This window comes from Neodiprion lecontei, chromosome 3 (genome assembly GCF_021901455.1).
Source record: "Neodiprion lecontei isolate iyNeoLeco1 chromosome 3, iyNeoLeco1.1, whole genome shotgun sequence".
Lineage (NCBI taxonomy): Eukaryota > Metazoa > Arthropoda > Insecta > Hymenoptera > Diprionidae > Neodiprion > Neodiprion lecontei.
This window is the reverse complement of record NC_060262.1, coordinates 3,287,600-3,315,503: the sequence shown is the minus strand read 5'-3', so window position 1 is coordinate 3,315,503 and position 27,904 is coordinate 3,287,600. Positions and strand designations below refer to the sequence as shown.

Here is a 27,904-nt window from a genome sequence, read left to right as displayed (position 1 = left end):
TCCGAAACTAGTTCGCAGGGCTAAAAACTCCCTAGAATAGAGTCAGAACGGACAGAGCTACTCACGAACTCAGTAGTGCAAAGAGATGAAAGATTGTTGACAGCACTGGAAACTAATTTCAGAATGCATCATTCGTTGTTTATTGTGGCGTTGAGTGAAGATTTGTTAAGTATTTTGCAAGTACAGACAGTGTAGCGGAGAAGTGTAAGAGAGAAAAGTATATGTTGGTATAATTTATCTCTCTCACTCCACACCTGATTGTCCGATACGTTTCCTCTCATTCAATCAAACGCAGAGTGAGAGAGATGGAGTAATCATAATATATATTCCTCATCACATTGGCAGTATTTTTCGCGAGGTCGATGGGATGTGTAGCTCCTTTCAGTAGTATATGCTCTAAGATTCCGAACTTAAATCTTTAGAACATAAGTTATATGACATAATGACCGGCCATCAGAATCAGCTGAGCAGGCTGTGATGGCGGATAAATTTTCTACATCTGTGTCGTGTTATGATACCAATTTTCCCCTGTCATGCTTATTATTTACTGAACCGGATAAATACGTTCCGTTTCGCAAAAGTAATACAAGTTAAAACAATAAACTTTACTTATTTTCTCCGATGTCCTGGCATTGGTAAATTTGTTTTAATGTTTGACCTATTGCAAGTTTCGGACGATTAACGTTTTGCTAATTTGTTCGGTTTTCTCGAAAACTCTCGTCAATTTAATCGTCAAGTGTAAGGTAGACTGGACACAAATCAATAAAAAAATAAAATGTAAAATGCAGTCGCTCTCGCTTGATACGCGTTTAAAATAGCTACTAGTTGTTTTGAAGGTTATGTGCCAAGAATAGTTATACCGTTGTTCTAAATATAATAATACACGGATAATTATAATACCTTTAAACAGAATAAAACACGGTGAAGGTCGGAGGTGCGGTTTTCGATTGTGTCCGTCCCAACAGCTTGGCTGTTGAAGAAGATAAGGTGAGATCTTTTTCTTGTTTGTTATTTTCCTCAGTCTCCTAAAATTGTAAAATCAAAGTTATCCACAGTCTTGATTTTTAACAGAGAAGACGGGGTGAATCGCTAGCAAAATGTGGAGGTATTGTCATCAGGAGGAGTGGATCTCGGATATATTCAATGATCTGATGCAAGAATGCAAGACTGCAGCGCCAGGAGCGCGGCTGTCACCTGGCATGCGAAATAATCTGGAAAAGTATCCGGCTAGGATACGGAAGACTATAGTATCGCGGCAAAAAGATGGATGTGCACCGCTGTTTATTGCTTGCAGAAGAGGCAACGTAGAGATAGTCGAGTATCTGATAAATGTTTGCAAAGCTAACATTGAACAGCGCGGCTTGTACGAGGTACCTGATGACAGATCTGTACATTGCGTAACTCCTTTGTGGTGCGCTGCTGTTTCCGGCAGGTTGCAGATCATCGAAATTCTTGTCTCCCATGGGGCAAAGATTGACGCCGTCTCCGATACTGGTTCAACGCCTGTTAGATCTGCGTGCTTCATGACACATCCACGTAATTTGCAAAATGCCAAGAAATCATTTTTTACAGATAGCATAAAAAACAAAGATATACATATTTCCAAATTATTTGCAGATATCGTCATGTATCTTGTGGAAAAAGGGGCCGATATATTCAGAGCTAACTACAACGGCGGTACTTGTTTAATAAATTCTGTGCAGAGCTACGAATTGTGCAAGTTTCTGTTGCGAAACAAAGCCGACGTCAATGCTAGGGACGTACAGAATAAGACTGCATTGCACTACGCCATCCAAGAACACAGATTCGCCACTGCCAAACTCTTACTGGATCACAATGCTGATCCAACTATACGATCTAGCGATAATGATGACGCCCTTCAAATAGCTTGCTTGAAGGGATCTACCCAAATTTTTGATTACCTCAGTAAGTGTAAACGGGAAGGCTGCGGTAATTCAAGGATAGAAAGAAGAATGAGTTCTGTAAACGTTTTCTTATATCCGTATTCTTGTTACAGTCGAAAACATCACCTACTCGCCAGAAAGATTAGCAAATGCACATGAGTTGATGGGTTCGACGTTTTTGGAAGAGGATAATGCCCCTCATTCGACTATTAAATACTGGCGAGTAGCTCTAGCGATAAGAAATGCATACACAGTAAACAACGAGCCACTGCGCAAACGACCTGTTATACCTAAACGGGAGTGTTTTGGAAATATGGTAGAATTTACTACTGTAGAAGAGCTTGATGCTATCGCCTTGGATGTCGACGCTATCAGAATACAGAGTCTTTTAATTTGCGAAAGAATACTTGGACCTCATCACAAAGACACACTGTTCAGATTGATTTACAGAGGTGCTTCTTACGCGGATTCTTTGAGGTGTGAATTACATTCATTGTTTTTATTCATTACTTTTTTGCGTATTATAGCAATTCATGTTTAACAGTAAAATATAATAACTATCCGTATCACAGACATCAAAGATGCATTGATCTGTGGAGGCGAGCGCTCAAAATTCGGGTCGAAAAAGATTCTGTAAGTATTCTGTCTTATAATTACAGTTGATATTCTGATCGAGCAGAATGAAAGAGTGGTTCCTAATTAATATTACTTTTTTATCATTGTACAGATACTGTGCAGTGATACCTGTTTCATTGCGCAAGCTCTAGTCAAGCTAATGGTGGATATAAACGAAAAGAAGATAGAATATGATTATAGAATGCCGGAGAAAAGAAAGCCAGAATTTAGTGATGTTGAAGCGATCTTTCATCTCTTGGCAACTCCGCTTACAGCAGCAAGGCAGCTATTGGAAGTAAGATATAATGGTTAACAGTGAAATTTGTCAGTACGATCTTTCCAGTAAGGTTTATAAGCCTTTTGAAATATAATTCAGATGAGACAGATGCAGAGAGATGCAAATTGATGCAATAAGTTGAATTTTTACCCCATCGAAATACTGGAAAAATGGCTCAACATAGTAGTAATTGAAGACACATCAGTTCTCCAAAAATATCTATTATCAAGATTATCTAATTTTTACTGTTTTTCTTTTTCTTTTGTATTATAAACCTTATCTCACTTATTATTCTTGTTAAACTATCAACGCAGATTCGTCCAGTTCACAAAAGGCAACAGGACAGCTACGATCATATTTTAAAATGCGTTACCCACCTCATATACCTCCTGGTCGAAACAGCACGAACCGAAAGTGAGAAAGTACAAGCTCAATTACTGGTCTGCAACCTGGTCAAACAAAATCCAAGGTCTGCATCCACGGGAGATTCTCTCCTTCATCTTTGCGCATCAAGGTTGAACACCATCAGATCTAGCTACTTTCCCAGCGATGATATACAGGTGAGTGAAATTCTTCAATCAGTCAATTATTCCCGTCAAACTCTGAGACCAAAGCTTTTCTTTTCCGTACCATCAAGTTTTTGTTCCACGTTTTTGAGATCCGTTTATTTCTACCTTATCGTCAATCGTTGTTCTGCATATTACCATGTAGGTAAGCTCTTTTATTTACTTTTTTTGCTTGTTGCAATCTTATAGTGCATTCCGAAACTTTGTTCAAATCCATAGATATTTTGTAATTTGTAGTTTAGCCTTTTTTTGCTTGTTGCAATCTTATAGTGCATTCCGAAACTTTGTTCAAATCCATAGATATTTTGTAATTTGTAGTTTAGCCTTTAAGCAGATTGATAAAATGGCGTTACTTTTTCTGAAATGATTCAGCTGCTGCCAGTGCTTAAGTGCTTGGTAATGCTAAGCCAGCCCGACAATAACACAATTGTCTTATTGTTGCTCGTGAGTTCAATTTTTGTAAAATTTGCCACAACAGTGAGTTTTGTGCCTATGAATTTATAGGTACAAATATCAAGTTCACCTATTCCATATGGAAATTATATGACTTCATTTATACCAGTGGGTATTAATCAAGAGAAATCATAAAAAAAATATCTACGAAATCACCTGGCAACCGAGTGATGCTAATAATTCTTATTTCGTACGAATTGACACCACCGTTCAGTTGCTACGCGGGGCATAGCATTAACCAACATTCAATCGAGCTCGGTTTTTTACTTCTGACGTATATGATCTCATCCTAACTGGTTTTTCGAACTTGCTCGTTGGTATAAAACGTCAAGATGAACAGAGAAGTAACTCAAAAGGTGCGCAGCAGTGCTTTTATACGCCTTGTGTAGAGAGCGCTTCCTAAATGAAATCAAATAGGAAAATGAATATTTTCTCGTCCTGTATTCTAGTTTTTATCGGATACAGTGTGCTTGAATATTGCGCACTAGCCGACGACCAGTTCACGGTAACTCTAGAAAATTTAGCGAACCTACAAGATAGTCAACTGCGGGACAGATTGTGCTTCGGGAAGTTTAACGAATATTTGTCGAAGTTATGGGACAATGATTTGAACATTACGGACATTAGTGACGTCGGTGAGATACCGATATTTCGGGGGGAATTCAAAGAACCGAGTAGACAGAAGTACGACTTTCAGACACAAGAGTGGCTAATGGAGGATCCCAAGCCGATTTTAAAATTGCGGACATGCTTTGACGGATTATACAAGGCAGCGTCCCATCTTATGGACAATGAAACGCGGGATTGTTCGAGCGAATTCCTCAAGCGTTTTTTTGATCGTCAAGAACAATACACTGAGGTTAACGAGAAGTTGGTGAACGATGAAAAGCCACTTCCGTTCCGTGAATTCTTGAGCTTTATTGACGTCGAGGATGTAGTTTTCCAAAACAGAAGCTTCCGCGACAATCTCACATCTCATGAGAACAACACCTACGGTCATATGAAGTTCTTTATTCCAACTGACGAAGATAAAGATGAAAGAGTGTGGATATTGAGACAAGAATGTGATTGGGACGATTTGAGGCAGTACCAAGATGCCAAGGACGATCAACGCGTTGTTCTTGAATTGTTTAAAAACCAGACATTGCGGTTGGTCAACCAACAGTTAGGCAACAGTATCGTCGAAAATATCAACCTCTACCGTAATATAACACGAAAGAATCTTTCAGACTGGTTAAAAGTGAGGCAAGCGATGATTGCTGAGGTAGAAAGCATCGTTGAAAAGCTGATGAAATCTCCGAAGAACGATACTCAATGGCTATGTGAATACGCGAGTGAAATTGCGAATAAATTCGCCAGTGAACAGAAGGATATTCTTTTGCCGTTCACCATTCATAGCGCCTACGCTGACTTGTCGGCGGAATTGTTTGAGAATAAGGCCAGATCGATTGAAAAACACTTGGAAAACCTGAACGATACGCGACGAGATTACTTCAAAAATTTAGCAGATAGATTCGAGATCGAAATGCGATGTTCCTCGTCGGTTCAGCTCATGATATCTAATCAACAACGTTACGAGCTGGCTCAACTTTTCATCGGAAAGGGATTTCCCTATCCTCAGATCTATTGCAGGAGTATGAATTTAAACCTTGGTCTATTGGCACCCATGTATTGCAAATGCGTCGGAACATATTGCGTTACTCATGACATTGCATCACTTTACGCCGAGAGGTTTATACTGAAGAAAAATGACGTCGGAGACTACACCGTGTCCACATTCCAAATTAACAAACCTACTCAAAAAGTGGTCAGTTGGCCCGGGATTAAAGTCCTTTGAGCTAATTTACGAAACTCTATGAAAAATTCAACGTTACTCTTATTTAGTGATCGATTAATTATGATTATTTAAATAGGTATATACGCTTATGTCTGATTCCGATCTACGTACGTTAATCCTTAAGTTACGTTACCTGAATTTTACGAAATACAGAAATGTATAATAAAAATGCGTGTAAACTGTACTTTATTTACGATATCGATAGTAAATTTGTAAATTGTTAAATTGATGATAATCTAGGTGTGAAATGTCATAAAATTGATTAACAAAGTTTTTATACTAAATATCGACGTTGGTCGCTTTGACCAAATTCTTTCCGTTCGACTATGCCTAATAACTAAAAGGATTCACATTTTGTCAATGATCTGGTTGAAAGCAATACGTATAGTTTACGTACAGTACGTAATTAATAATACGTATTAATACGCATAGTTTATATGTTAAGTTTTGGAGGGTTCTTCTGGTGTCGGTACCACCAAGTATTGAATTTTTGGTGAGCTATTCTGCTGTTGGCACTGCTGATGAGTTCATCGAGGGGTCGTATGCGGTAGGAAGAGTTTGTTGTTACCGAGTAAGTGTTGTTTGGAAGCAGGTTGAGCTGGAACCGTTCGGCCCTGACAGTGGCGATTCCGAATTCTTCACAGAACGTGCCCTGACACTTGCAGTATCTCGGCTGGACTAAACCAGCCGACATTTCCTTGACGTTACAATACGCGTATCCGTAGGGCAGCTGGGTGCCGACGAATGCCATGGCCATCATGTAACGCTGGTGATTTTCTATCATCCGGACAAAGTTGGTCAGGCAGTAAGACCCGTCCTTGTAGTTGGCCACTATAGGCTGCACCCCGGATTGACGGTAGTCATTTTTCGCCTTCAGAACCTTTTCCAGTGCCAGAATGTATGCATACTTCTTGCTCGCTTCGAGCTCAAACGACAGAGAAGTGTTCGGCATCTTGTCGAATATGATATTTTTCTGCTCTACGAAGAAATCGTACGCGAATTCCGCCGCGTATGTGCAAAGAGATTGAGCATCCCGTTTCTCTCTCTGAAGCTCTTTTATCTTGTCCAATATCATCTGCTCCATACGACTTCTGGCCTTGTTCCACAAGTTGTACCTATGGCAATGGAACGAGAAATTGAGATGCAATTTGAAATTTCAATTGAATCGCCGCACTCACCTGTATTCCGGAATGATCGCACCAGGCACCCACTTATGGAGTATTTCAGCAACGAGATAGGTGTTGACGTTAGTCTTGACCAGATCCCCGAATTTTTGGTACCTTGCATTCTCGTTCCCCACTTCCCTCAGTACCCTCGCGTTCCTGAACTCGCATTCCTGCTCGACTATGAATAACTTCATGTTTTTATCCTCCTCGGTCTTGATATAGAAATCTGTCATGTCCTCGTGTATGGCTCGCAATTCGTCGTCGAGAGCGTCGATGTTCTTGTTGTCGAATAGAAGTTCGGTCAATTCGTAGTAAGTGTAGAACGATTTGAAGGGGAGCTGTTCACGCGAGGATGTCTTTATGAACTCTTTCATGACCATCGCGGTCTTGTTCTCCTTCACCAGGTAGTCAGGGTACATTCTGTTAAGACACCTTATTTCGTCTTGGTCCATCTTCGGTGCAACCTTGCTTACTAGATTTCTGACACACTTGTCGAGCTTGTTCAGCGCCATCCCCTCGTCCTGTATCCACTCGGACTGCGGGTTGCTGTAGAGGTCCTTGAACACCGGCACCTCCATCGCGGTTGAAAAATTTCCCAAATCGTTTATGGACAGTCTGTCGATCTCCTCCTGCCATTGTTTCGCTACCAGGTTGTCCAGCACCACCAAGCAGTACAGCTCGTTAACTTGTATCTGCTGTATCGTGGTCAGGTCCACCCCTTCTGTTGTGATCCTCGAAACCACCGTCGCCTGTACAGGCTTGTTGGTGGTGGGTATCGTTCTCAGTGTCGTGGTGCTAAGCGGCCTTTTGGTCGTGGGCCTCGTTGTCAACGTCCAAGTGCGAGGCGGTTTTTTGGTCGTTGGTGTTAGAAAATCCAGGGTATAATCATCGTAACCTGGGTACCACGAGGGACAATTGCAGTCACAGTGACTGCTCACGGCAACCACTATTGCGCAGGTCAGAAACACCACGCGGATATGCATCCTACTTTCATAGAGTCGAATTCGACTTTTTGACGAAAGTAAAGAAGCTATATAACGCGTCTGTGTTGTTCGCCCGGTGTACACGTTGCCGCGATACAGAACCCCGTCGAGTACTAGCCATAGCCGAGTCAAGATTCCTAAATTTATACGGCGAGGTGAATTTTACTTTTTGCCGAAACCCTGCCGCACGGTTCAGACCGAGGTCACCCTGTCCAGGAAACCAGTTTCTACGCGAGAGTGGTTATTAAAAGTCAACATACTACGCATCTTCATCTTTTTCCTCACCACGCAGATACATGGATGTTTCTGCGTACAACTTACAATGTGGTTATCCATCTTTCAGCTAGTGACGTCAGCTATTTTACTATCACGCGGCGCAATAATAGCGGTTGGTAAAATCGACGAGAAGAATATTAATAACTCGGAATTTAGTAGTTAACACGTGCAAAATATGTTACTATCGGGATATTCCAGGTACATCGTAAAAAAAAAAAATTGTCGAATCAACTTTTTACTAATATATTAAAAAGTAGACAGGAAATACCTTATTTCATCGACATATTTCATACGTATATTTTTTTTTATTCATCCTCAACATACGAACGTACATACATAAATCAGATGTGTGTAATTTCTTTTAACTACACTGGTCAAAAAAGAAAAATATAAAAGTTTTTTTAGCCCTCTTTCGTAAATGCTTTTTTTACCTTGGCATGAGAATACTAAAAATGTGTCTGTAAAAAAAACCCTATTTTCTCAGAAAAATCTGATTATTTAAAAAAATAAAAATGCGTGAAAATTTCTTGTAGCTTAATTTTCTAAAATTATTCTCACGACTTCTTGACACGTTCTGCTTTTCTTTTATACAAATATGATGGATAATCTCGTTTTGATGTCCGACTATTTTCTTTGATACCTCTTCTCGATCGCAAATTTTGAAAATCAATAAATTCGAAATAAACAAAGAAAGTTTATGTGCTGACAATGTTCTCCAAAATGTCTACAGACCAAGGGTACATCGTGTATTCATCCAAGGTAATCGTTAGTTTAAGGAAGTTGAAATAGATTCACGTGATAAATCGTTAATGATAATGTCAAGTGTATACTTCGTCGTATATTTAGACATTTCGATATGATGAAATATTTATAATATTTTTTTCTTAATACTTATGCAGATAAAATACAAAAAATGTGTGATTTATTTAACGACCAATAAACATCTTGACCAGTGTTATTATACATAAATGAATGGCGATAACGTGTTGTTAACCTTTACAAAAATGTTTGTCATTGGTTTCGCTAAATATCAAACAACAATCAAAGACGTTTCTCTACCCGCAGCTAATAAATGAAGATACTCTTGAGTTGATCTCTTTCTCTAGCGCGTAAGCCAGCGATTAGCTAGTCTCTATTCCAGGACTGGACCTTCTTTCTGCTTTTGAGGCCACTCAGGACGACTTTGAAGGTTCCATCAGGAGCCTGGGCGAGGGTGTATTCTTCAGCAAATAGAGCGGCGAGACCGTGAGCTACGCAGAAGCTGCCAACACAATTGCAAAATCTGGTTGCAATGAGTCCCAAGTTGAGGTTCTTATCCTTGCAGAAGAATTGCGGATAGTTATACTGCCCGTCAACGAAAGCCAGCGCGATGTCAAACCGGTGATGGTTCTGTACGAGGTGCACGAAAGAGCTGAAGCACCTTGTTCCGTTTTGGTACCGGTCGGCGAGGGTCTTGATCACGGGGTGACGGAAGTCCTTAAACTTCTCTAGCACTTTTTCGATCCCTCTAGCCTTTTTCGCGACCTCGGTAATCCTCAGGGAGACGTAAGTGTTATCAGCCCCCAAAAGGATGTCCCCCTGTTCGTCCGAGAATTTGTAAGCCAGCTTTGTCGCCCGCTCGCAGAGCCACTGAGCGTCCTTCTTCTGGGTGCGCAGCTTCGCCACTTCTTCGTTGATCTCCGGAATCATCCTTTGCCTAGCCGTTACCCAAGCTCGGTATATATGTCTAGGCAAGGTGGTGTTTAGGTTCCAATTCTTCACCACTCGATTGGCCAACTGCTGATTTACGGAATCTCGCACCTGGCGCTCGAATTCTTTGAACTTTGCGTTGCTGTTCGAAGCTTCGCGTAGCGCTTTGGCATTCTTCCACTCACATTCCTGCTCCATTATGTAGTAAGGTTCGACCCTGTCCTGCTCGGTCGTTAGAAAGCTCTCCGCGTGTTCGTAGACTGTTCTCTCCAGGCTGCCAAGCGCGTCCGGTGTTCTGCTCTGAAACATCAACTCCACGAAGTCGGTGAAGCTGACGAATCTGCGGAATGGAAGCTGCTTCCGGGCTGAAGCCTTTACGAACTCCTTGAACACCTCCTCGTGTACTATCTCCTCTTCAACGTGGTACGCGAAAATTGAGTTGAGGCAATTTATCTCCTCTTGGCTCATCAACGGCACGATATCCGGCACCAGACCTCGAATGCATGTATCTATTTGCCTCGAAGTCGATCCTCCCTCCATCAGCCACTCTTGCTCATCGGTGTTGTACTTAGGCTTAGATGGTTCCTGAAAATCATCTTCTGGCTCGACGTTGCCCAGATCCTGGATCGATATTTTGTCCAAATCGCTGCTCCACTTCGATTTTAGGATCTCGTCGACCCTCTGCAGGCAGTTCAGATCCCGGTAGTATTTCCGTTGCAGTGAGGTGAGGTACATCTCATTGAAGGCTGGGAGTTGTTCCCAATTTTCTTCTTGCCCAACCACGACATTGTAACAGATGATCAAAAGCAAGACAGACTTCATTGTCTCGGCAGAGATCTGACTCGATTCCAGTATATCCTTAGAATACACAGATTATATACCAATGGGTTCTGCTAGTCAATTTTACATGTAAAGCCAAGCCTACGGTAATTTATACACACGTGATATATTAAACCAGTTTCCAAGTTGAACAAAGTAAAGGTGGTAGAGATGATGGGGCTGGAACTCACCGTATCAACACTGATTATAATTATTCCACGTTTATTTCTTTCATTTCTCTTTTTGCACTCATCTGCAATATTATTATTACCAACTCTAAACGTGTTACACGTGGGGATCTCCAACATTCACTAGCAAAGTTCCGAGCTCGACTGATTGCGGTTTGGACTCTGCCAAACTGGGATTACCATATTTTATATGCTTAATGGATCCGTGCGTACATCATTCGTTTTCTTTTTTTGGATGGTAGTTTATACACGTTATATTATGTTACTCGAAATTGAATACACCATTTACGATTTTTTTGTCTTTATGCTTGAATCCAGATTGTTCACCACTGTATCGCACATGTTTTTTATCGTAAGAGAATATTTATACGACAAATGTATGACATAATCCACTTTGAACTGTGTTTGTCAAGCCTTATAAGCTACACTGCAACACTGTGTACAATAAATACGCCTGACATTGATTGATTCACCATGACACTTTTCATCGAAGATGTGAGAAGATTTGTCGAAGCATTCCCGAGTTCTTAATCCTGAAGTAATGAGGACCGCGAGTTTCTCGCTACCTAGCTGCACCTACCAGTCCCTCTCCCCCATTTCTCCGCCTCTCCGTAGTGCCGATCCTGCTAACGACGCGGTAGGCACCATTCTGATCTTGTGCCAATCTGTAATCGTTCGCCGGTAGCGATGGTAAGTAGATATCGGCGCAGAAATTTCCACCGCAGCTGCAAATGTGAGAAGAGACGCTTCCCAAACCAGGGCCCAACGTCTTGCAGTATACATCTGGGTACGTGTATCGAGACTCCATGAATACCGAGGTCATAATGAGGCAGTGGTGCTGCTGCATCATCATGCAAACTCCATCCAGACCCTGGGAATCCCGATCTATTCTCGTCGTGAGCGAGTTCACGGTCACTTGGTGAATGTCTGCGACGTTCTTTCAACACCATTCCTGGATCCTTCTGATTCCATTAGCTATCGTACCAGTCTTCGATCGCACTCGTAGGTTCCTTACGCTTTTGCTGAGACTGAATAATTACGACCTGAAGTAGTCACCTGCCAGTTTAGTCGCGTGCTCGCACATCCACCTAGTGCCTCTGTTCCAGGGTCCAAAGCTTTTCAATCTTTTCGGCCAATGACCGCTTCGTCGCTTTCCTGCTTCGAATCCATGCCTTGATGTTCTGCCGGGAAATTACCGCTTCGTCGTCCAGAATCGACTTGCTCAGCATTTGGTTCAGCGATCTTCGAACCTGTGCCGCGGACTTTCGGAACTTCGATTTTGGGTTTCGGGCCGCCCGCAGGGCCATCTCATTCTTCCAGTCACATCGATTCGATCTTTTACTTCACAGTGGATTTTTACGGCTGATATAAACAGTGTCAGTAAAATTAGCTTCATGATCGGTACCGATTGGTATAACCCTGCAGATGTTCAGACCGTTGGGTGTCGGAGGCTATATAAGTAAACTTTCCCCCCTCTTAGAGTTGTGCAGTTGAATAATATCCGATTTCCTATGAAAACCTGATTACGCGATGACATGAGCTGCTGTGCATTTGACACTGAAAATCTTTTTGCTCCTGATGAATAATCATTGTTTTGCGTATTGCTAGATCCTGGATTACCTCTTTAATTACCCTTGTAATCGTGAACCCCTGATGATTGTATTCAACGGCAACATCCTTAAAGTTATTAATTTTTCTCTTTTTATTGAGGGCGGTTGAATATATATTGGATAAACGAACGAATGCGAAAATAGTTCAGTATTATTATTTTTTTCTCAATGTACGTCAATCATAAATCCAACATAAAATGTATCAATATAGTATCATAAAATTTTTTAAGTAAACAGACAATAACGATAACGTAATATCACAATCAGAAAATTGTTGACAAATATGTAAAAGTAGCGTTACGTTTCCAACCAGTGATCCTTAGGGGAGTAATCACACGTGACTTTGTACGTTCCATTTCCTTCTTGAACCAAGGTATAATTGTACGAGTACACATAAGGGATAGAGTGTGTGGCGCATATTGTGCCACTACATTTACAAAAGTTAGGAGCAATGCGGCCTAAATTTTCTTGATCATTCTTGCAGTAAAGTTGGGGATAGTTATAGATCTCGTCGACGACTGCCAGCGCGATGGTAAGCCGATGGTTGTGTTCTACAACGTGTGTTAATGCTTCGAAACACATTTTCTGATCTTTGTGCTCCTCTTCGGCCAGGATTTCCACCGACGCTCGATCGCGGCTGCTTCGATCGACAAGTATGGATCCCTGCTCTCTTGACAATTCGTAAGCGAATCGTGTCGCCCACATGCACAACCACTGAGGATCTTTATTTTCGAAACGTATTCTCGCAATTTCTTCGTCAATGTTCATCATCATATTCTTTCTGGCATCCAGCCAGGCCATGTACCGTAATTGAATCAGAGTGGAATTCGAGTTCCAGTGCCTCAAAATTATATTCCCTACCATCTGGTTTACGGAGTCCCGTACTTGACGTGCGAATTCCACGAACCTCGCGTCATCATTTGCAGTCTCGCGCAATGCTTTGGCATTCTTCCATTCGCACTCCTGCTCCATTATGTATGTTCGATCCAATCTATCCTCGTCTGTTCTCAGGTACTTCTTACTCTGATCAAAAACTTTTTTTTCTATATCGTCGAGAGCGTCCGGTTTCTTCGACTGGAACAGCAAGTCCACCATCTCGACGAAGCTGACGAACCTGCGGAATGGTGGCTGCTCCTCGAGCGACGATTCCAAAAATCTCTTGAACGTTTTCTCCTGTGCCTCTTCTTCCATGACGTAGTTCCTGAGGATTACGTTGAAGCATTTTCCATCTTCCTCATTCATCGTCGTCATTATGCCTGATTGCATCATTTCGAGAACGCACGACTGTATGGTATTCGAAGTTGATCCTGCCTCCAGTAGCCATTCTTCTTCGTCGGTGCTGTACCTCTCTGCAAGTAGGGATCCATGAGAGTGATAATAAAAGAAAAAATCTGAGACCCGTAATGCAACCGCAATGGTGTACTTAAAAACCGTGATCATCGTCAGTATCTTCTCTCCGAAGGTCTAAGATTCAAAACTCGCATATCACACAGTGCTTTACGTCATTTTTTTGAACTTACCGTCTCGTCGCTTCACCAGCGGTACATTGTCCAGGACGTCGTCTGATACTTTTTTCAATCCGTTGTTCCATTTCGATGTTAGGAAGTTGGCAACCCTCTGCAGGCACTTCCACTCTTCCACGTGTCGATGCTGAAGCGCATAGAAATGCTCTTCGTTGAAAGCTGCCGGTTCCTTAGAATTTACTTGATCCTCGAGCCCGTGTACTCCAGCGTAAGAGAGAACGAAAAGCAGGATCAGGTTCATGGTGACGCTGATCGAGGAATTGTTTAACTGCAGTTTTAAATCGTATACGCGACTTATACTTTCCTTAGATTGAATGGTATTTACATCTTTTCGCTGCTCGTTTATATCCAATCTTACAGTTGGAGAGGGGGCAGAATAGCTTATCCAATTCTCGGAAGTTTTCGATCTAAAACTTGTTCGTTATTAATCGTACCGTATTTATCCTCATTCTCTAATATTATATGAATTTACTATCGTTTATTTTGTATTTACCAATTTACAGTAAGTGGTTGTTTATAGGCTACCTTCAAAAGACCGTTCAAGTGATATAACTCGACTGATGTTTAGTGCAGTTCACAGATTTCTGTCGGTTATAACTACTTTCGTATAGCTCGTATGTATCGATCTTACCCAGATAGCAAAAGTTTTAGTTTCGAATCGAAACAAATAATAAATAAATAAACAAAATGTTATCATCATACGTTTTTTCAATCTCCGTATAAATACATTGTCTTTATTGATCCAAGTTAGTTTACCTGTCAAACCGGTCTCGGCTTGCTCAATGACGAAGATTGACCTTCACCAGCATTTAATGGATGTATACCGAAGTTAAAGATCTTTTATTACTAACAGCCTCTAGCTAGATAAGGTATTCGTCGTATAGAGAAAGGTTCAAAAAAACATACTTACTTTGCCAGTTTATTTATTTTTGTTTGATTCTCGCCATTTTTAGCTTGAGCTAATTAAAATTCGGCTTAGAATCGAGTTTCAATTCATTAAAAATAACTGTCATCCTAACTATAGGATCTGTCTAACAGCGACATATTACATAGCATAATTATTATTTTTCTCTTTATCATTTGACTCTCTGATGGACGGTTGTTAGTTATTTTAGAAGTATACATACGAATGCACAATGTTTTTATTGTTGGATTTTTTTTCAACCTTGAAAGCTTGCGTAGATAACTTTCATAAATTATACTCGTTGTGGCTAGGGTAATTGAATCCTAAACAAAAAATAGTTACTCTTCTACGTGGTCTACGTGGATAATAGTTACTATTATCGTCGAGATCATCACCTAAAATTCCGCCAAAGAAAAAACGTTCAAAGAAATCTATTTCTCGTAGCAACCGAAGTAGGTATATAATTTAGAATGAAACAAGAACACCATTTATGAATAATAATAATTTATTATAATATACATAGTTCGTTCTTATACGACATTATCACTCATTCTTCTCGTACGATTTTTCATCCTTCATGCCAGTTGACGATTCTTACAGACTTGATGAATCCAAGTGAATTGTCGACAAGTGTACCACTTTACTTCAAACACGGTCAATCGACGCATCGCATTCCTCCGTATTTTTCACGTTCTGTTCAATACAACATTGCCGTTTACTAGCTTGTACATGTTGGCCTTGAGTTCCCCGACATCGTTGATGGTGCAGAAGCTACCAGCGCACCTACAGTACCTAATAGCCATGTGCTCATGTGTACTGGTGGCCGCGTTCTTGCAGACAATCTCGGGATAAGTGAGAGAGTTCTGAGGTTGAACGTAGCGCTGAACAATCGAGTACAAGAAGTGATTGGACATCAACTCGCCAAAAGTCTCTATACACCGTAACTCAGGCTGGATGGAATGTCTGAAACGTCTGAAATCGAGGCACTCCGTGGACTCGCCGTTGGCACATATATCGAGTTCCCTGACACGGCTCTTGTCGTTGTAGTCGGTGGTGACCAACCGAAGAGGAGAAACCCTCTCGGCCAATAAGACCTTGATCTCTTCCTCGGCGAAGAAACTCGCCAGAATTGTTGCGTACTTGCATAGATGTTCGGTGGTGAACGTCCCCGGCATAAGATCACCCATAATGGAGTTCAGGTCCTTAAGGTTCCTAGCTCTGGCCGGGATCCAACGTCTGTACACCGTGACCCACGTGCCCGGTTTCAGGTCCTTGGCGCCAAAGACAGAATGCGCCACCTGGATCGAAACCGAGCGAAGTACCTGATTCTTAAACTCTTCGAGCATTCGGTCCCAGTCACCCTCACGCTTCTCGAGCTCGGCCAAGTCCCGCCATTCGCAGGCCTGATCGATCAAGAAGGCCTTGTCCGCGCCACTAGCGTCGCGATCGATGAGTTGTTTGACCGTGTTTTGGATCGGTCGAAACTCCGGCATGATCCACATCCGGATTTTACCCTCTGAGAGCACATCGAGCAGTTCTTGGTAGTTGAGGAAGACTCGGAATTGGACCGGCAGCGTTTCGTCGAAGAGAGCCGCTGACGAGATGATCGACTCGTTTTCCAATTCGGTGCTTACAAGGTCTTTAAGGCACCTTTCCAACCCTGGATTCTTCTTCAGTTCGGCCGTCAGGTTCCCCATACAATTTTTCAGCTCACTAGTCGGCAATCGTTCCCTCGCTTCCGGTTCCACGGCACCGTTATTCGATTTCCTCAAATTATCGTTAAGCTTGTAACGTAAGGTCCATTTGTCAGTCAGTGATCTGTCCAGCTGCATGAAGCAGTTGAGCAACTCCTCCGTTCGTCGTCCCAGCTCACTCGTAAGCAACTCGTTTCTTTCCGGGTCCCAATCGTCATCCAGGCACCATGACGGTGACGCTGCTATCAAACCGCACAGTACAAAAATCACCAGCATCTTGAACGTCCGTCACTTCTCTCGCCACGGTGTAACTGCTTTATGCGAAATTCTGACTCGGTCCTGCGGTATACTCCGTCCTTCTCTCTCCTAGCTTCATTCTTAAATACCTGTTTTCGATCAGTTTACATGTGTTCGCGTATCGCATGCTCAGGCAATACGCTCGAGCCGAGATCACCGTCCGGGTTTTCCTCAACTGATCTCACTCTTATGGTATATCTGCATAACCGGACTGAGATATGCATCGCTTTCAATGTGTTGAAAAAACTTCCCGGCAGTTTCGCGTGTAAGCGGCGCATTTGAGGGGGTCGTCTAGTGCAAAGGCTGTTTTTTTGAGGTATTCATTTTTCACGACAAACCGTTGTAACAAAATTTATCATAATTTTCACATTATATTTATTGACGTTTAAACCAACCTTGTAAATTTTTTGGAAACGAATTATTGAATATTACCCAATGTATACTACCCGATGTGAACGTGTGTAAAATAAAGTGTAGACATGATGTCTCAAAAATCACTAGTCCAATCCTGTCCAAATTTTTACAGCATCTTTATTGTACCTATACCTATTGCGTGAAGTAGGATAATCATGATTGCTTTGGTAGTTTTTGTTATATGAAATAAAAAATTGAAATTTGCATTCTTTTTCCATTTGTTTAGCTGGTAAAACAAAAATTACTAACGCAATCATGATTGTCATAGTTCACGCGATAGGTATAAGTATAATAAAGGTGCTGTAAAAATTTGAACCGGTTGGTCTAGTAATTTTTGAGATATCACGTCTACACTTTTTTTTCACACACGTTTCTATCGAGCATTGTATGTTACGTTATATTCAATGTTTCGTCTGTAAAAATTTAACAACGTTTGTTTAAATATCAATAAATACAATGTGAAAATTATGAGAAATTTTATTTCAATGGTTTGTCTTAAAAAAAAAAATACCCAAAAAAACCTTTAAAAAAAACAGCCTTCAATGGTTTTTCAGGCTAAGACCCATTCTTTTTCATTTGCAACATTTTTTTTTTCCAAGTAAGAAGTTTCACGGCATTTGCATTATTCTTGTTTCAGATGATATTCCCACACTTCGAAGTAATCAGGCTTCTTTTGTTATGCGGAGCCCACGTTAACGTCAGAAACGAATTTCGGTCAACTCCTCTTCACGTCGCTAGTAATGCCTACAACTTTTCAAACCCGGTGAGTAATTAATTAATTATCAATCTGCTACTGATACGGTTCTCGTAATCAATTATACTGTAATTATTAGTATCATTCGATTACTCGATCGCTGAGTACACTAATTGTAAGAATAGATTTCATCAGTTCCTCAAAATTTCACCGTACTCGAAGTATATGAATTTTGGCTAATTGGCAAAGGTTTTCAACTAATAATATTCGAATGAAACAATCTTGCTGATCAAAAAAAAAAACAATTTCTTCCTAATTCGTCTTTCCTTTTTAATCCGAACATTCCAATTTCGGAGAATTGAAGTATGGGAAAAAACGAATGATTATTTATTTATTTATTTATTTTTTTTGTACTTCAGATTAACATTTTTCAGCATTCATATCTGCAGGTGTGGAAATTCCGAAGGTAATCCTGATTATTCTTGTTTGTGTTTCTTCTTTTTCCGTGGCGTCTAAAGTCAGATGCTTCTCAATTCGGGAATTACGACGAGCGTCAATTGATTGTAAGGCCGATGCGATGATGGTTTTATTTTCTTTATTTTCAGCTTATCAAACTTCTCCTTGACTACGGAGCGCATTTGGACATGCCGAACAAGTCTGGCGACACTCCGGCCCGTCTGATATCCCTAAACCCTCACAACAGTGTGAACTTGGTTAATTACATAACTCTGAAGTGCCTCGCTGCGCAAACGGTTTGCAAGTATGCGATACATTGCACCGAGGTGCCGAGGACGCTTTACAGATTTTTGGAATTTCATAAGGAATAGAAATTCCAACGATTCTAATAGCGTTTGAGTAAACCAAGCCTGAAGTAATACACTAAAAATGAATTTAATTATGCGGATGTGAAAGAACGAGCAACATATCTCTCAAGAATAACACTGCAAGTGACAGTAAGCAGTTTAAATAATTTATCTTGAAATAACAATATAACAACGTCGAAAAATTCAGGCTAGATATCACACGGCTACAAATTTAAGGTTCCTCAATATTTTTTTTTTTTTTACACAATTACGTTCTTATTCAACAAAATTTTACCGACTCCTTTTACAGATTTATTTTCCACACAACTTTTGTACCAGGCGTGATATCGAATTCATTCAAAGAACTTGTCGTTTTTTTTATACGAGTAAAGGAGTAGAATCGCGTTATTGGAGAATGAAGGTAATCTCGTTTTAGTTTTATTTTCATTTGTTTTTACTAAAAACAACTGTTCTCAAGTTAGAACAAATGAAATAATTGGAGAATTGAATCTTATTCTTATTACTTTTTGTCTTCTTATTTTACTGTGACTTTCAAAAAATTTTCAACGGTATACGCATATTGACAAAAATTCTTTTTCTCCTTACAGGGTTACATGTAAAATTTGAATATGGTCCTGCACTCCTTTATGTATATTATAAAAATTTATCCGTGTGTACGAGACTATATTTAGCGAACGTGATAATGTGTAGGTAATAATTCTTGTTTTACAATCAATAACGCTGAATCCGATCTCACATTTATTCGATGGAAACGATGATAAAGTATACATAATAACTGCAAAGTTGGAAATGATAACAAATTATAAACATATAAGCACACAAAAAAGATTCTTGCCAATTCTTTCGTCGTATGTGGATTAATATGACGTATTCATTCGTTTAACAAACGATCAAGTAATATACAATTGATAGTATGCAATAGCTTGGTCGTCATTGATCGAGGAAAACGTTTCATTGAAGTGAAAATTTCCCATCTCATAAATTTCTCTTTACAAGGAATAAAACGATTGCTGAGTTAACGTATTTGACGAAATTCAGTTTTCTTTTTTTCTGCTAGTTTATAATTTTTCTTCTTCAAACAACGTCTTTGAATGAATTTGTTTCTGTGCGATAAATATATCGGAGAATCGTAAGAAAAAGTTTTAAATATATAGACATCCTTATGTCTGATGAAAATTTGAATTTCTGTGAAAGTTAACTGCGGTAATTCTTGAACAAAAAATATTCGTCAATAGTTTTAATGTCAATGTTAGTCATATTATATATTATATACACAAATTTTTCTGAGTCAAACATTGCATATAATACCGATTCGCTTAAAACGAAATACAAGTGAACAAGAACGCGTGTATTTATATATAATTAATGATATGATTAAATTAGTGTGTTGAGGTAATATTCAACAGTTAAAAATGATATAATATATATACGTATGAGTTTGTTAATTTTTACAATTAACTAATTTTATCTTGTCACAAACAATACACTATATTGTATTCCATTTAAAGGATCACAGCTGTAATTGACGCGCATAATCAATATTAACGGACTATTTTTCCGTATATGAGTAATCGGGCTCCTAATAACTATGCATATTCATTACAAAATTATGATAATCATAATATATCGGTTATATTTAAACGTTTCATTACAACGTATAAATGTGCTGACCTAATGTTAAAAATTACATTAAAATTTTTCACCATCATATGCGAAGATAAGGAATAAGTTCTAAATTAATTTTAAACCTAAGCGTCAGATTAGAAATGATATGCGAGGATGAAAAAAAAAAAAACGAAAACACACAGCTGAAATAATCAGTTACAGACTTATATGTAATGTGGGAATTTAGAAGAAGAGAATTTTTTCTTTTCCAACAATTCCAACAAACAGGAACTTGTTTGAAAAATTTATTTCTTGCATCGTTTAGAATTCAACGATCCTGTAACTGGCACTCAATAATTGCGATATACCATATATACCTATATATATATATATTAATAATAAAAATTTCCATAGATTTATTCCATGATCGGTGTTTATAGTGTGAGATGATTGAAAATTTTTTTCGTTTTACGTATACAATACTGCACACGAAATATAATTAATCCAAAATCAAACGAGCATGCTAATTGATAATGAAAAGAGAAACATATATGTATAAAATAACAATACGTCTATGATAATGATGAAGTGTGATAATGAATAGTAATTAGTGGTAAATTTACATCTATACACAAATTTTTATGTGCGGGAAATAAAGTGATATGTTATCGATATATTATTTATGTGTATCTACGTACATAATATGGCGCGTATTGTGAATTAAGGGAGAAGAGGTTTCGTTTTTCAAAAGAATTTTTATTCGCATATTAATATCAGGATACATACATAGTACAACGTAACATACAACGGCAACTTCTCGTTAATAATATTTTTTTTTAAATCTCTTGACCGCATAATTGACGAACACGAAAATAACAAATGAAAAATAAAGCCGCACAATCTGTGGCGTAGAGACTCATTTTTTCTAATATCTCTTGCTCGTCATTTTATTTCTCTCTTATCAATGCTTATTTTCACCAATCTTCGTAACAATTAATCCGTCATCGTAAAAAAACAATAACAGTAACTTGTGTATAATTACATCGCTTTATTTCATCACAGTTTGATCGGAGTATAAAATACCAAGTGATATGTATACATATAATACGCATATTTTTTTTTTCTCTAAACACCTTTGCGGATTACGATTTATTTATTTATTCATTTTTTTTTTTTTAATTCACAATTCGTATTTACAAATCATCTTATAATACAATCTAAATTCTAAATGCTAGTATTTGTAAATTAAAAATATTCTTGTTAACGTAGAATATGGAAATTCGTTCTCCTAAAGCTTAATTAATATGTCAATATTCACGATTGCTTGATGACAGTTTGTAAAAATAGTCTGTTCACAACGAGTGCAACATAATCTAGTTAAATCATGATTAAATGCTGTAAACCCCCCTCAGGGTAAGTTTACCATTTTTCTTAACGAATTCTGACGTAGCTGAACGAGTTTAGAGCACTCACTATTTTGAATCTCAGTTTATACGAGACGAAAACAAACAACGAATATCCCACAGAGCCAGCTTAGCCTCAGTATGATCGCAGCGCTCGTCGAGTACGAATCAACCACGTGAATTTTCCAACCCATATTCGCGTGAGTGAAGGAATTGTAGTAGACGGTATCGGGCCAAGTGGAATTCGGTGTTATTTCCAGCAGTCCTGGGTCACCTGTGTCGTTTGTGTAAATTTCCATATTAGAAAAGAGATAACAAAGCCTAAATAAACTGTAATAACAAAGTGTAAATGTGACGGATTTCATACAAAAAGTGCAAGACACAAGTATTTTAATTTCGTGAAAAAATTAGCGATCAATGAATTTTGAAGAAGGTTCTCATAGTTTGTAATTTAAGATGTTTCAAAACGGTGCTTTCCAATTATTTCTTCCATGTTTTAATATCGACTTGCGCAATTTTGAATAACAAGAAGCCCGAAATTGTGCGAAAATCGTTCTACCAGACTAGTCGTGTAAGGTAGAAAAGTGAGGATAATAAATTGCAGAAAAATTTCACCTGCGTCGCAAACTTGAATCAACGATCTGTTGAATTTCCTGAATGACGAAAAATCGTCGTCCAGTCGCCTGTCTCTCCCGTTATGTTTGCTCAGGCAGAGTGGTCCGACTGAAAGGTGAAATTTTTATGAAAATACAATGTAAAATCGAATCGAAATGTTAAAAATCGATCGTTGTAATTTACGCACCTGCAGTTGGCCGCGGTCTACCTCGCCTGGTGAATTCAACGCCCGCTAAAACGCGAATTTTCGTCTGAGATATGTCGGTTAGTCTGTCGTAACCGCCGTGAGATTCGTCGGTGATTATCAGAGGGTGGTAAAAGTTTGCACTGTGTGGATTATTTCCTCCATAGATCTTGAATATGTATGTCAAACCCCGTCGAAGGTAGATTTCCGGAATTAAATATCCGTTTATGTACCAAGCGAGTCCCGTCGACGTCTGTCCTGTAATTTTTTTACAACCTCGTTATAATCAAATTCTAAAGGGAATAACGAATGATGAAATTTTTGTACTTTTCAAAATTTCTCCTTACCGGTCAATCCTTGGTAACCCTTTTTTCCACCGGATGGACCAAGCGTTGCTACAAATGTTCTGATCGATCTGTCGAAAATCTCTGTCTTATCCCACGGTTTCCTGAAATGGATTGGTCAAATTTACGATTGTACGAACCGTGTATTTGCGTTTTTAATTCCTTATCCCAATTATAAAATTTTTTATTTTTTTTTTTACGAAGCTTCTTCAGCTTCCGGAAAACTATAACAACTATACGGTATTCAAACATTCTTTATCGGGATTTTTTGAAATTCACGGATAACTTTTCAAGCATAGTTTCGTCGCACAGTTTTTGCAAACTTATTCAAAGAATAATATAACCAGGTTAATGTTTTATCTCTATGAAAGAAAAAAAACTCACTGAAGTGAATTATCGTTCTGTGTAAAGTCCAAGCAAGTATTTTCGGGCTGCGTGCGATGTAGTTCGAGTTTCAAATTTCCTTTTGGATAAACGTCGTGGAAATTCGGCTCCTTGTTTTCGTCTAGTCGACCCAGCGCCCAGACCACATACACAGGACGGTCAGTCGGGTAATTCTTATCGATAGGATCAGCTGAAATGATCAAATTGTTATCATTTTTTCCTCATGTCCTTTGAATCACAAATTCCCACTTTCCACCCACATGAATTCAGAGTACGTCTGTAGGTGATGACGCTGATCCCGTCCTGTCTCGACCCGGTAAAAATCTGGTTGTTGTCCTGCCCTCCAACGAGATTGTCCTTACAGACACCCTTGTACTGTCCAAGGACCTTTCCGCACTGAAAAGGGGGCTTTGATTATCTCATTTCTCGAACTTCAATCACCTATTTCCAGCTACTTTTCTTCCCCATTCTTCAATTAATATTCCTCGGTATTATCAACGTCAGTAAAGATGAAATACTCACCGGTGCGTACGCAGAAATACTGTAATCCGTTGCGAAACCTTGAGTGCCGTCCATGTAAGCAATCGTGACGTCGGAGCCTTCCATTTGGCTCTTTTCGTCGGATCCCGAGAGCCCGAAAGCCATGTACTCATCATCGGCTGAAGAAATTAAGAAGAAAGTGTTTCAGAAGTGAAGAGATCGAGAAAACGCGGGAAGCGTTGATGATTTATCAAGCTGGAATCCATGCGAAAATTTGAGAAGATAACGATTACTCACCGACTTGACCTGTCAACTGTACAGTTATCTGCGGACCAAAGATCTCCCAGCTCATTTGGTAGTTTTTGTGTAATTGAACACAGTTCGGAAGTGCGACTGCATGCTTTGTCACCTGAGAAGAAAGTTAGTGGGAACCAAGGTGTCAATTGATCGGTCATTTCCATGATCACTACTGGACATTCATTGGAACAGTAAGAAATAGGAATGAACTATGATTCCCGATAGTTTTACCGTGACCAGAGAAGGGGGAACGTTCAGACCCTCTGGAATGATGACAGATCCGAATTTCGACTTTTCCTCGAGGTCGTAAACGCTCAGCCAGTTTATACGGAAGACTGTCATCTCTCCGGGTAGCTGAATGACGATGTCCTCATTCTGGTAAGCTCTCAGTGGATCCAGGCTGCAAGAGAGCTAATTGAAAACCACCCACACCTCGTAAGGAAGCAAAAAAAAAAAAAAACATCCCGAATAATCACTAACTATCCGTAATCGTCAGGGACTTTGGTGCCCTTGCTTGAAGGTTGCGGACCAACGCCGACCCAGAAGTACGCGGTGCCCTGTCCATCGTAACTGAACCTTGGGATCCTGATAGTTTTTGCATCCAGGATCTCGATCGCCCCCGAAGACACTCCGTGAGATGTTGTGGAGAGTTGGGAGATCCGCTGAAGTGCCGGGGGATCAAATTGCTCAGGTATGTAAACGTCTCCGAAAGTGTTCTGCATGGTGAAAGAAACGATTAGAAAGAGATTTATAATCTTGAGGAGAGAACCGCCAATTCGTATGATCAAAAGTAGAATTTTACCTGGTTTGAGAGATCATAAATCGCGAACCATTTGATGTCGGTGATTTTTTTTCCATCGGGAAGCGTCAGGGTGAAGTCCTTGTTGAAGTACCTTTCCAGCACGTTCGTCCTGCAAGGATGCAAAAATAATTTCGTTCATTCCACATGTTTCTTGTCTCGACGATACGTTTTGCCAATTCATTGGAGACTCTAAAGTCTACCGAGTATTCACCTGGAATCACGGTTACGATAAAACTGAGAATGCTCACTAGCTTCATCTTCCAATAAAAATTGCACTTCGACCGGTGATTCAGGAATTGGAAGAATCCGCGTAACATTCTTTAAGACTAAATTCTAAGGAAATTTTACTGTTCTTATTTTCCGATCAACTAACTTTCCCCATTCGTCAGGAACTATGAAACCCTGGGGCCCGGGGCGATTGGCTGCGCCTGCCCAAAAGAAGGTGTCGGCGCCGTTACCGTCGTAGCTGAACGACTTCAAGAGCAAGGTGTATTCGTCGACGGCGTAAACATCACCGGAAACTTGGTGATGATAGGCGTTCAACTTTCCGAGGTACTTGCCTTTGTACACCTCGTCATCTTCATCTTGAGCGTGTGCTGTTGGAATAAAAAATTTTATAGTCTTTTGTTCTTTTGTCTTGTCGATTAGAGTTCTACCGACTCGTGGACGGCATAACGTCACCCTTCCACAGCAAAGCACTTTGTTAAAGTATAAAATTAAGGAAGATCTCGAGCTGAAACGCAGCATAAAGTATTGAGTAAACAAAAGTCAAATCAAACATGCCTCGGTGTTCACTACCGAATGTACCGCCTGAAACGAACCTATGAACAATTACTTTATTTTCTTCGACTCTCTTAGTGCTCGCCAAACTATCGCTAGTTCTAAATCTAGTACTTCAACTAACGCTCTAATATTTCAAATTACGCACAAGAAGCATAACTTATTCACATCACAAAATCCCGGCAAAACTATACTATTTTTTTGGTCTCCGTCAAAAATTAGGATCGAAGAAAATGAAAATTCTGATTACTAGCAAAATTCGCCACATATAAAAACACAGCTAATATTTTTAAAATATCGTTCATAGTTCTCTTAGAAATTAAAATAACAGGTCTAATGCAAACGAATAATGTTATAAAAAATCAAGATTTGTCTAAAGGCAAAAAATACTTTGATCTCTTCTTTCGCAACAATGAGAAACCGTGGTTCCACAACAAAGACCTTTCGGCAGAATGTGTAGTTACGTTAAATCGTTGAAGAGTAGACCATTGCCATGTGGCTGCGTCTCTTTTTTTTTGTATCAATGTAACCGACAAACCTTTTTGTGCTTGTGATCAATTCTAACCATACCATTAATCATGTATACGATCAACAAAGAACAGAATTTAACAGTGATCTATCGAAATGCAACGTACATCTACCTCTTAGTACCGAATCTCTATTTTTAGAATCCAATATATAAACGCTCGAACTTTGTATTTATAGATTTCTCAAGAACTGCAACTTGAAAGTCTAAACTAATAACAAATGATTGTATAATTTTCAGTCATTCTTTATTGTAAACCGTTGTAAACTAAGGAACGTGAACCAATGTTCGCACATATAAACCTTTAAATAGGTTTCAAATGCTCTAATAAGAAAGAAGAAAATGTAATAATATCGAACTCAATGCTGCAGCTGTCACCGATTTTCTAGAGACCGATCGAACCGGATGTGAAGACAAACATTCAAGGAATGTTTCTGACTACATCGAAGTTCTATAGAACAGTTCACTGTCAGCTGACGATGAATTAGCCACCACACACAATATGCGAAGTTTCCGAAACAGATGAAACTTTCTTCAAGAAACTGTACGTAGCTGCACCTTTCTTTTACATACATATATGGTAAAGTAATCTCTCGTACATGGATATTTAAAATACATATATAAAAAAATCGACTCACCCTGATAAAAACATCCGATTGCAAAGATTATGAAACATTTGGTAACACTTGTCCACATGTTCAAACGCTAGAGAATGCAAATCGCGTTCTCTCTGAGTAAAGAATAAGACGTAAAAAAAAAAAGGAAAAGAAATTACTTCAGAGTAGCATATGCTTCCACATCGCTGAGGCTGATTAACCGACGAAGACGGTAGTTGTTATTCGCTTGTTCACAAGAAAATCAGCGTTCCATTCTATCGAAAAACTGATGACCTTTGAACGGAGTTTGACTCACTGTATCGTCTCCGATTTTGCGGATGAGACGAGCTGGTCTCTCGTCTTGATCGCGGTCTTTAGGCGATTGTGTTGGAAACCGAACTGAGGTTTTTGAAAGGATAGTAGCGACGTTGCCTTGAAGAAGGTTAGCGGCTTGTACGGCCCGTTACCTGGGCCTACCTCGAGACTTGGGCCTCAGTCGGTACGCCGTCTACGTCACGGAGAGAAAGTCATTGATCGTAGACTACCGATCACACCTTGACGTCGGCGTGTGTTCGTTTCGTACTTGATTCCTTTTCCAAGAATTAGTAATTTTATTTCACTGTGATTGAGAAAAGTACGCGATCCAATTTATTTTTACGCTATCCCCCTATTCGGTTTCATTCTTATACTCGAAATTGTTTTTGGTCAAACCGCTTCATAGTTTCGTTGTAACCAATATAGGTGTATCCTTATGTGTGGTACTATATTCGAAATGATCTTACGTGAGGTTTTATGCGCAATTTCTTTCCACGAATTCTTCGAATAACAGTTGATATGATTTTTGTTGCAGAGCTCTATCAACTGGACCATTGAGAAATATATTATTATACAAGAAATTCAGTTCATGTGACGAATTCCACGATTCACATTAACTCCATTTCGTTAAATACAACCACCTTGATGATAGTTTTATGTGTAAATAAACTATAGAATAAATATGTGAACCATGCTGCTTTAATGTATGCGAATTAGTTTTTTAATTTTGATTTCTATTTTATAAGAGTCGAATGATCATTGTAGTTATGGATGTGTTTGTGGCCAAGTATAAGTATGATTTCTGTATGGGTATAACTGCATTAAGCACCTTTGCTTTCG

General features: G+C 39.5%; 4 protein-coding genes and 1 long non-coding RNA gene across 6 annotated transcripts; 2 read left to right on the top strand and 3 right to left on the bottom strand.

Moving 5' to 3' along the window:
• The first annotated feature begins 215 nt into the window (after positions 1 to 215).
• LOC107222199 (protein fem-1 homolog C) lies at positions 216 to 21,337 on the top strand. Of its 2 annotated transcripts, XM_015661462.2 has the most exons (10): positions 216 to 635; positions 911 to 987; positions 1,072 to 1,536; positions 1,618 to 1,926; positions 2,018 to 2,381; positions 2,477 to 2,537; positions 2,632 to 2,814; positions 3,111 to 3,356; positions 17,853 to 17,978; positions 18,515 to 21,337. In XM_015661462.2, the coding sequence occupies exons 3-10, from the start codon at positions 1,098 to 1,100 to the stop codon at positions 18,734 to 18,736; spliced, it is 1,950 nt and encodes a 649-aa protein (XP_015516948.1). In that variant the 5' UTR covers positions 216 to 635; positions 911 to 987; positions 1,072 to 1,097; the 3' UTR covers positions 18,737 to 21,337. The 2 variants fall into 2 exon arrangements, with proteins under 2 accessions (XP_015516948.1, XP_046590656.1); XM_046734700.1 differs by having other exon boundaries at positions 216 to 987; positions 1,056 to 1,536.
• Positions 5,822 to 7,902, bottom strand: LOC107222200. The gene is made up of 2 exons (XM_015661463.2): positions 6,831 to 7,902; positions 5,822 to 6,767 (listed from the first exon to the last, which is right to left on the bottom strand). Exons 1-2 carry the CDS (start codon positions 7,799 to 7,801, stop codon positions 6,086 to 6,088), a joined length of 1,653 nt encoding a protein of 550 aa, XP_015516949.1. The 5' UTR covers positions 7,802 to 7,902; the 3' UTR covers positions 5,822 to 6,085.
• Positions 8,363 to 14,279, bottom strand: LOC107222201. Its single transcript, XM_015661464.2, has 3 exons — positions 13,904 to 14,279; positions 10,777 to 13,732; positions 8,363 to 10,624 (listed from the first exon to the last, which is right to left on the bottom strand). Exons 2-3 carry the CDS (start codon positions 10,891 to 10,893, stop codon positions 9,203 to 9,205), a joined length of 1,539 nt encoding a protein of 512 aa, XP_015516950.2. The 5' UTR covers positions 10,894 to 13,732; positions 13,904 to 14,279; the 3' UTR covers positions 8,363 to 9,202.
• Positions 21,338 to 21,769: 432 nt separating the features above from the next.
• LOC107222210 (protein Skeletor, isoforms B/C) lies at positions 21,770 to 27,174 on the bottom strand. Its single transcript, XM_015661479.2, has 13 exons — positions 26,792 to 27,174; positions 25,221 to 25,443; positions 24,848 to 24,956; positions 24,526 to 24,761; positions 24,277 to 24,445; positions 24,046 to 24,157; positions 23,791 to 23,927; positions 23,529 to 23,664; positions 23,269 to 23,458; positions 22,888 to 22,988; positions 22,544 to 22,798; positions 22,357 to 22,464; positions 21,770 to 22,015 (listed from the first exon to the last, which is right to left on the bottom strand). The coding sequence occupies exons 1-13, from the start codon at positions 26,847 to 26,849 to the stop codon at positions 21,828 to 21,830; spliced, it is 2,022 nt and encodes a 673-aa protein (XP_015516965.1). The 5' UTR covers positions 26,850 to 27,174; the 3' UTR covers positions 21,770 to 21,827.
• Positions 25,269 to 27,904, top strand: LOC124293558. The gene is made up of 3 exons (XR_006903403.1): positions 25,269 to 25,399; positions 26,543 to 26,697; positions 27,600 to 27,904. It is a non-coding gene; the product is annotated as an uncharacterized LOC124293558 (long non-coding RNA).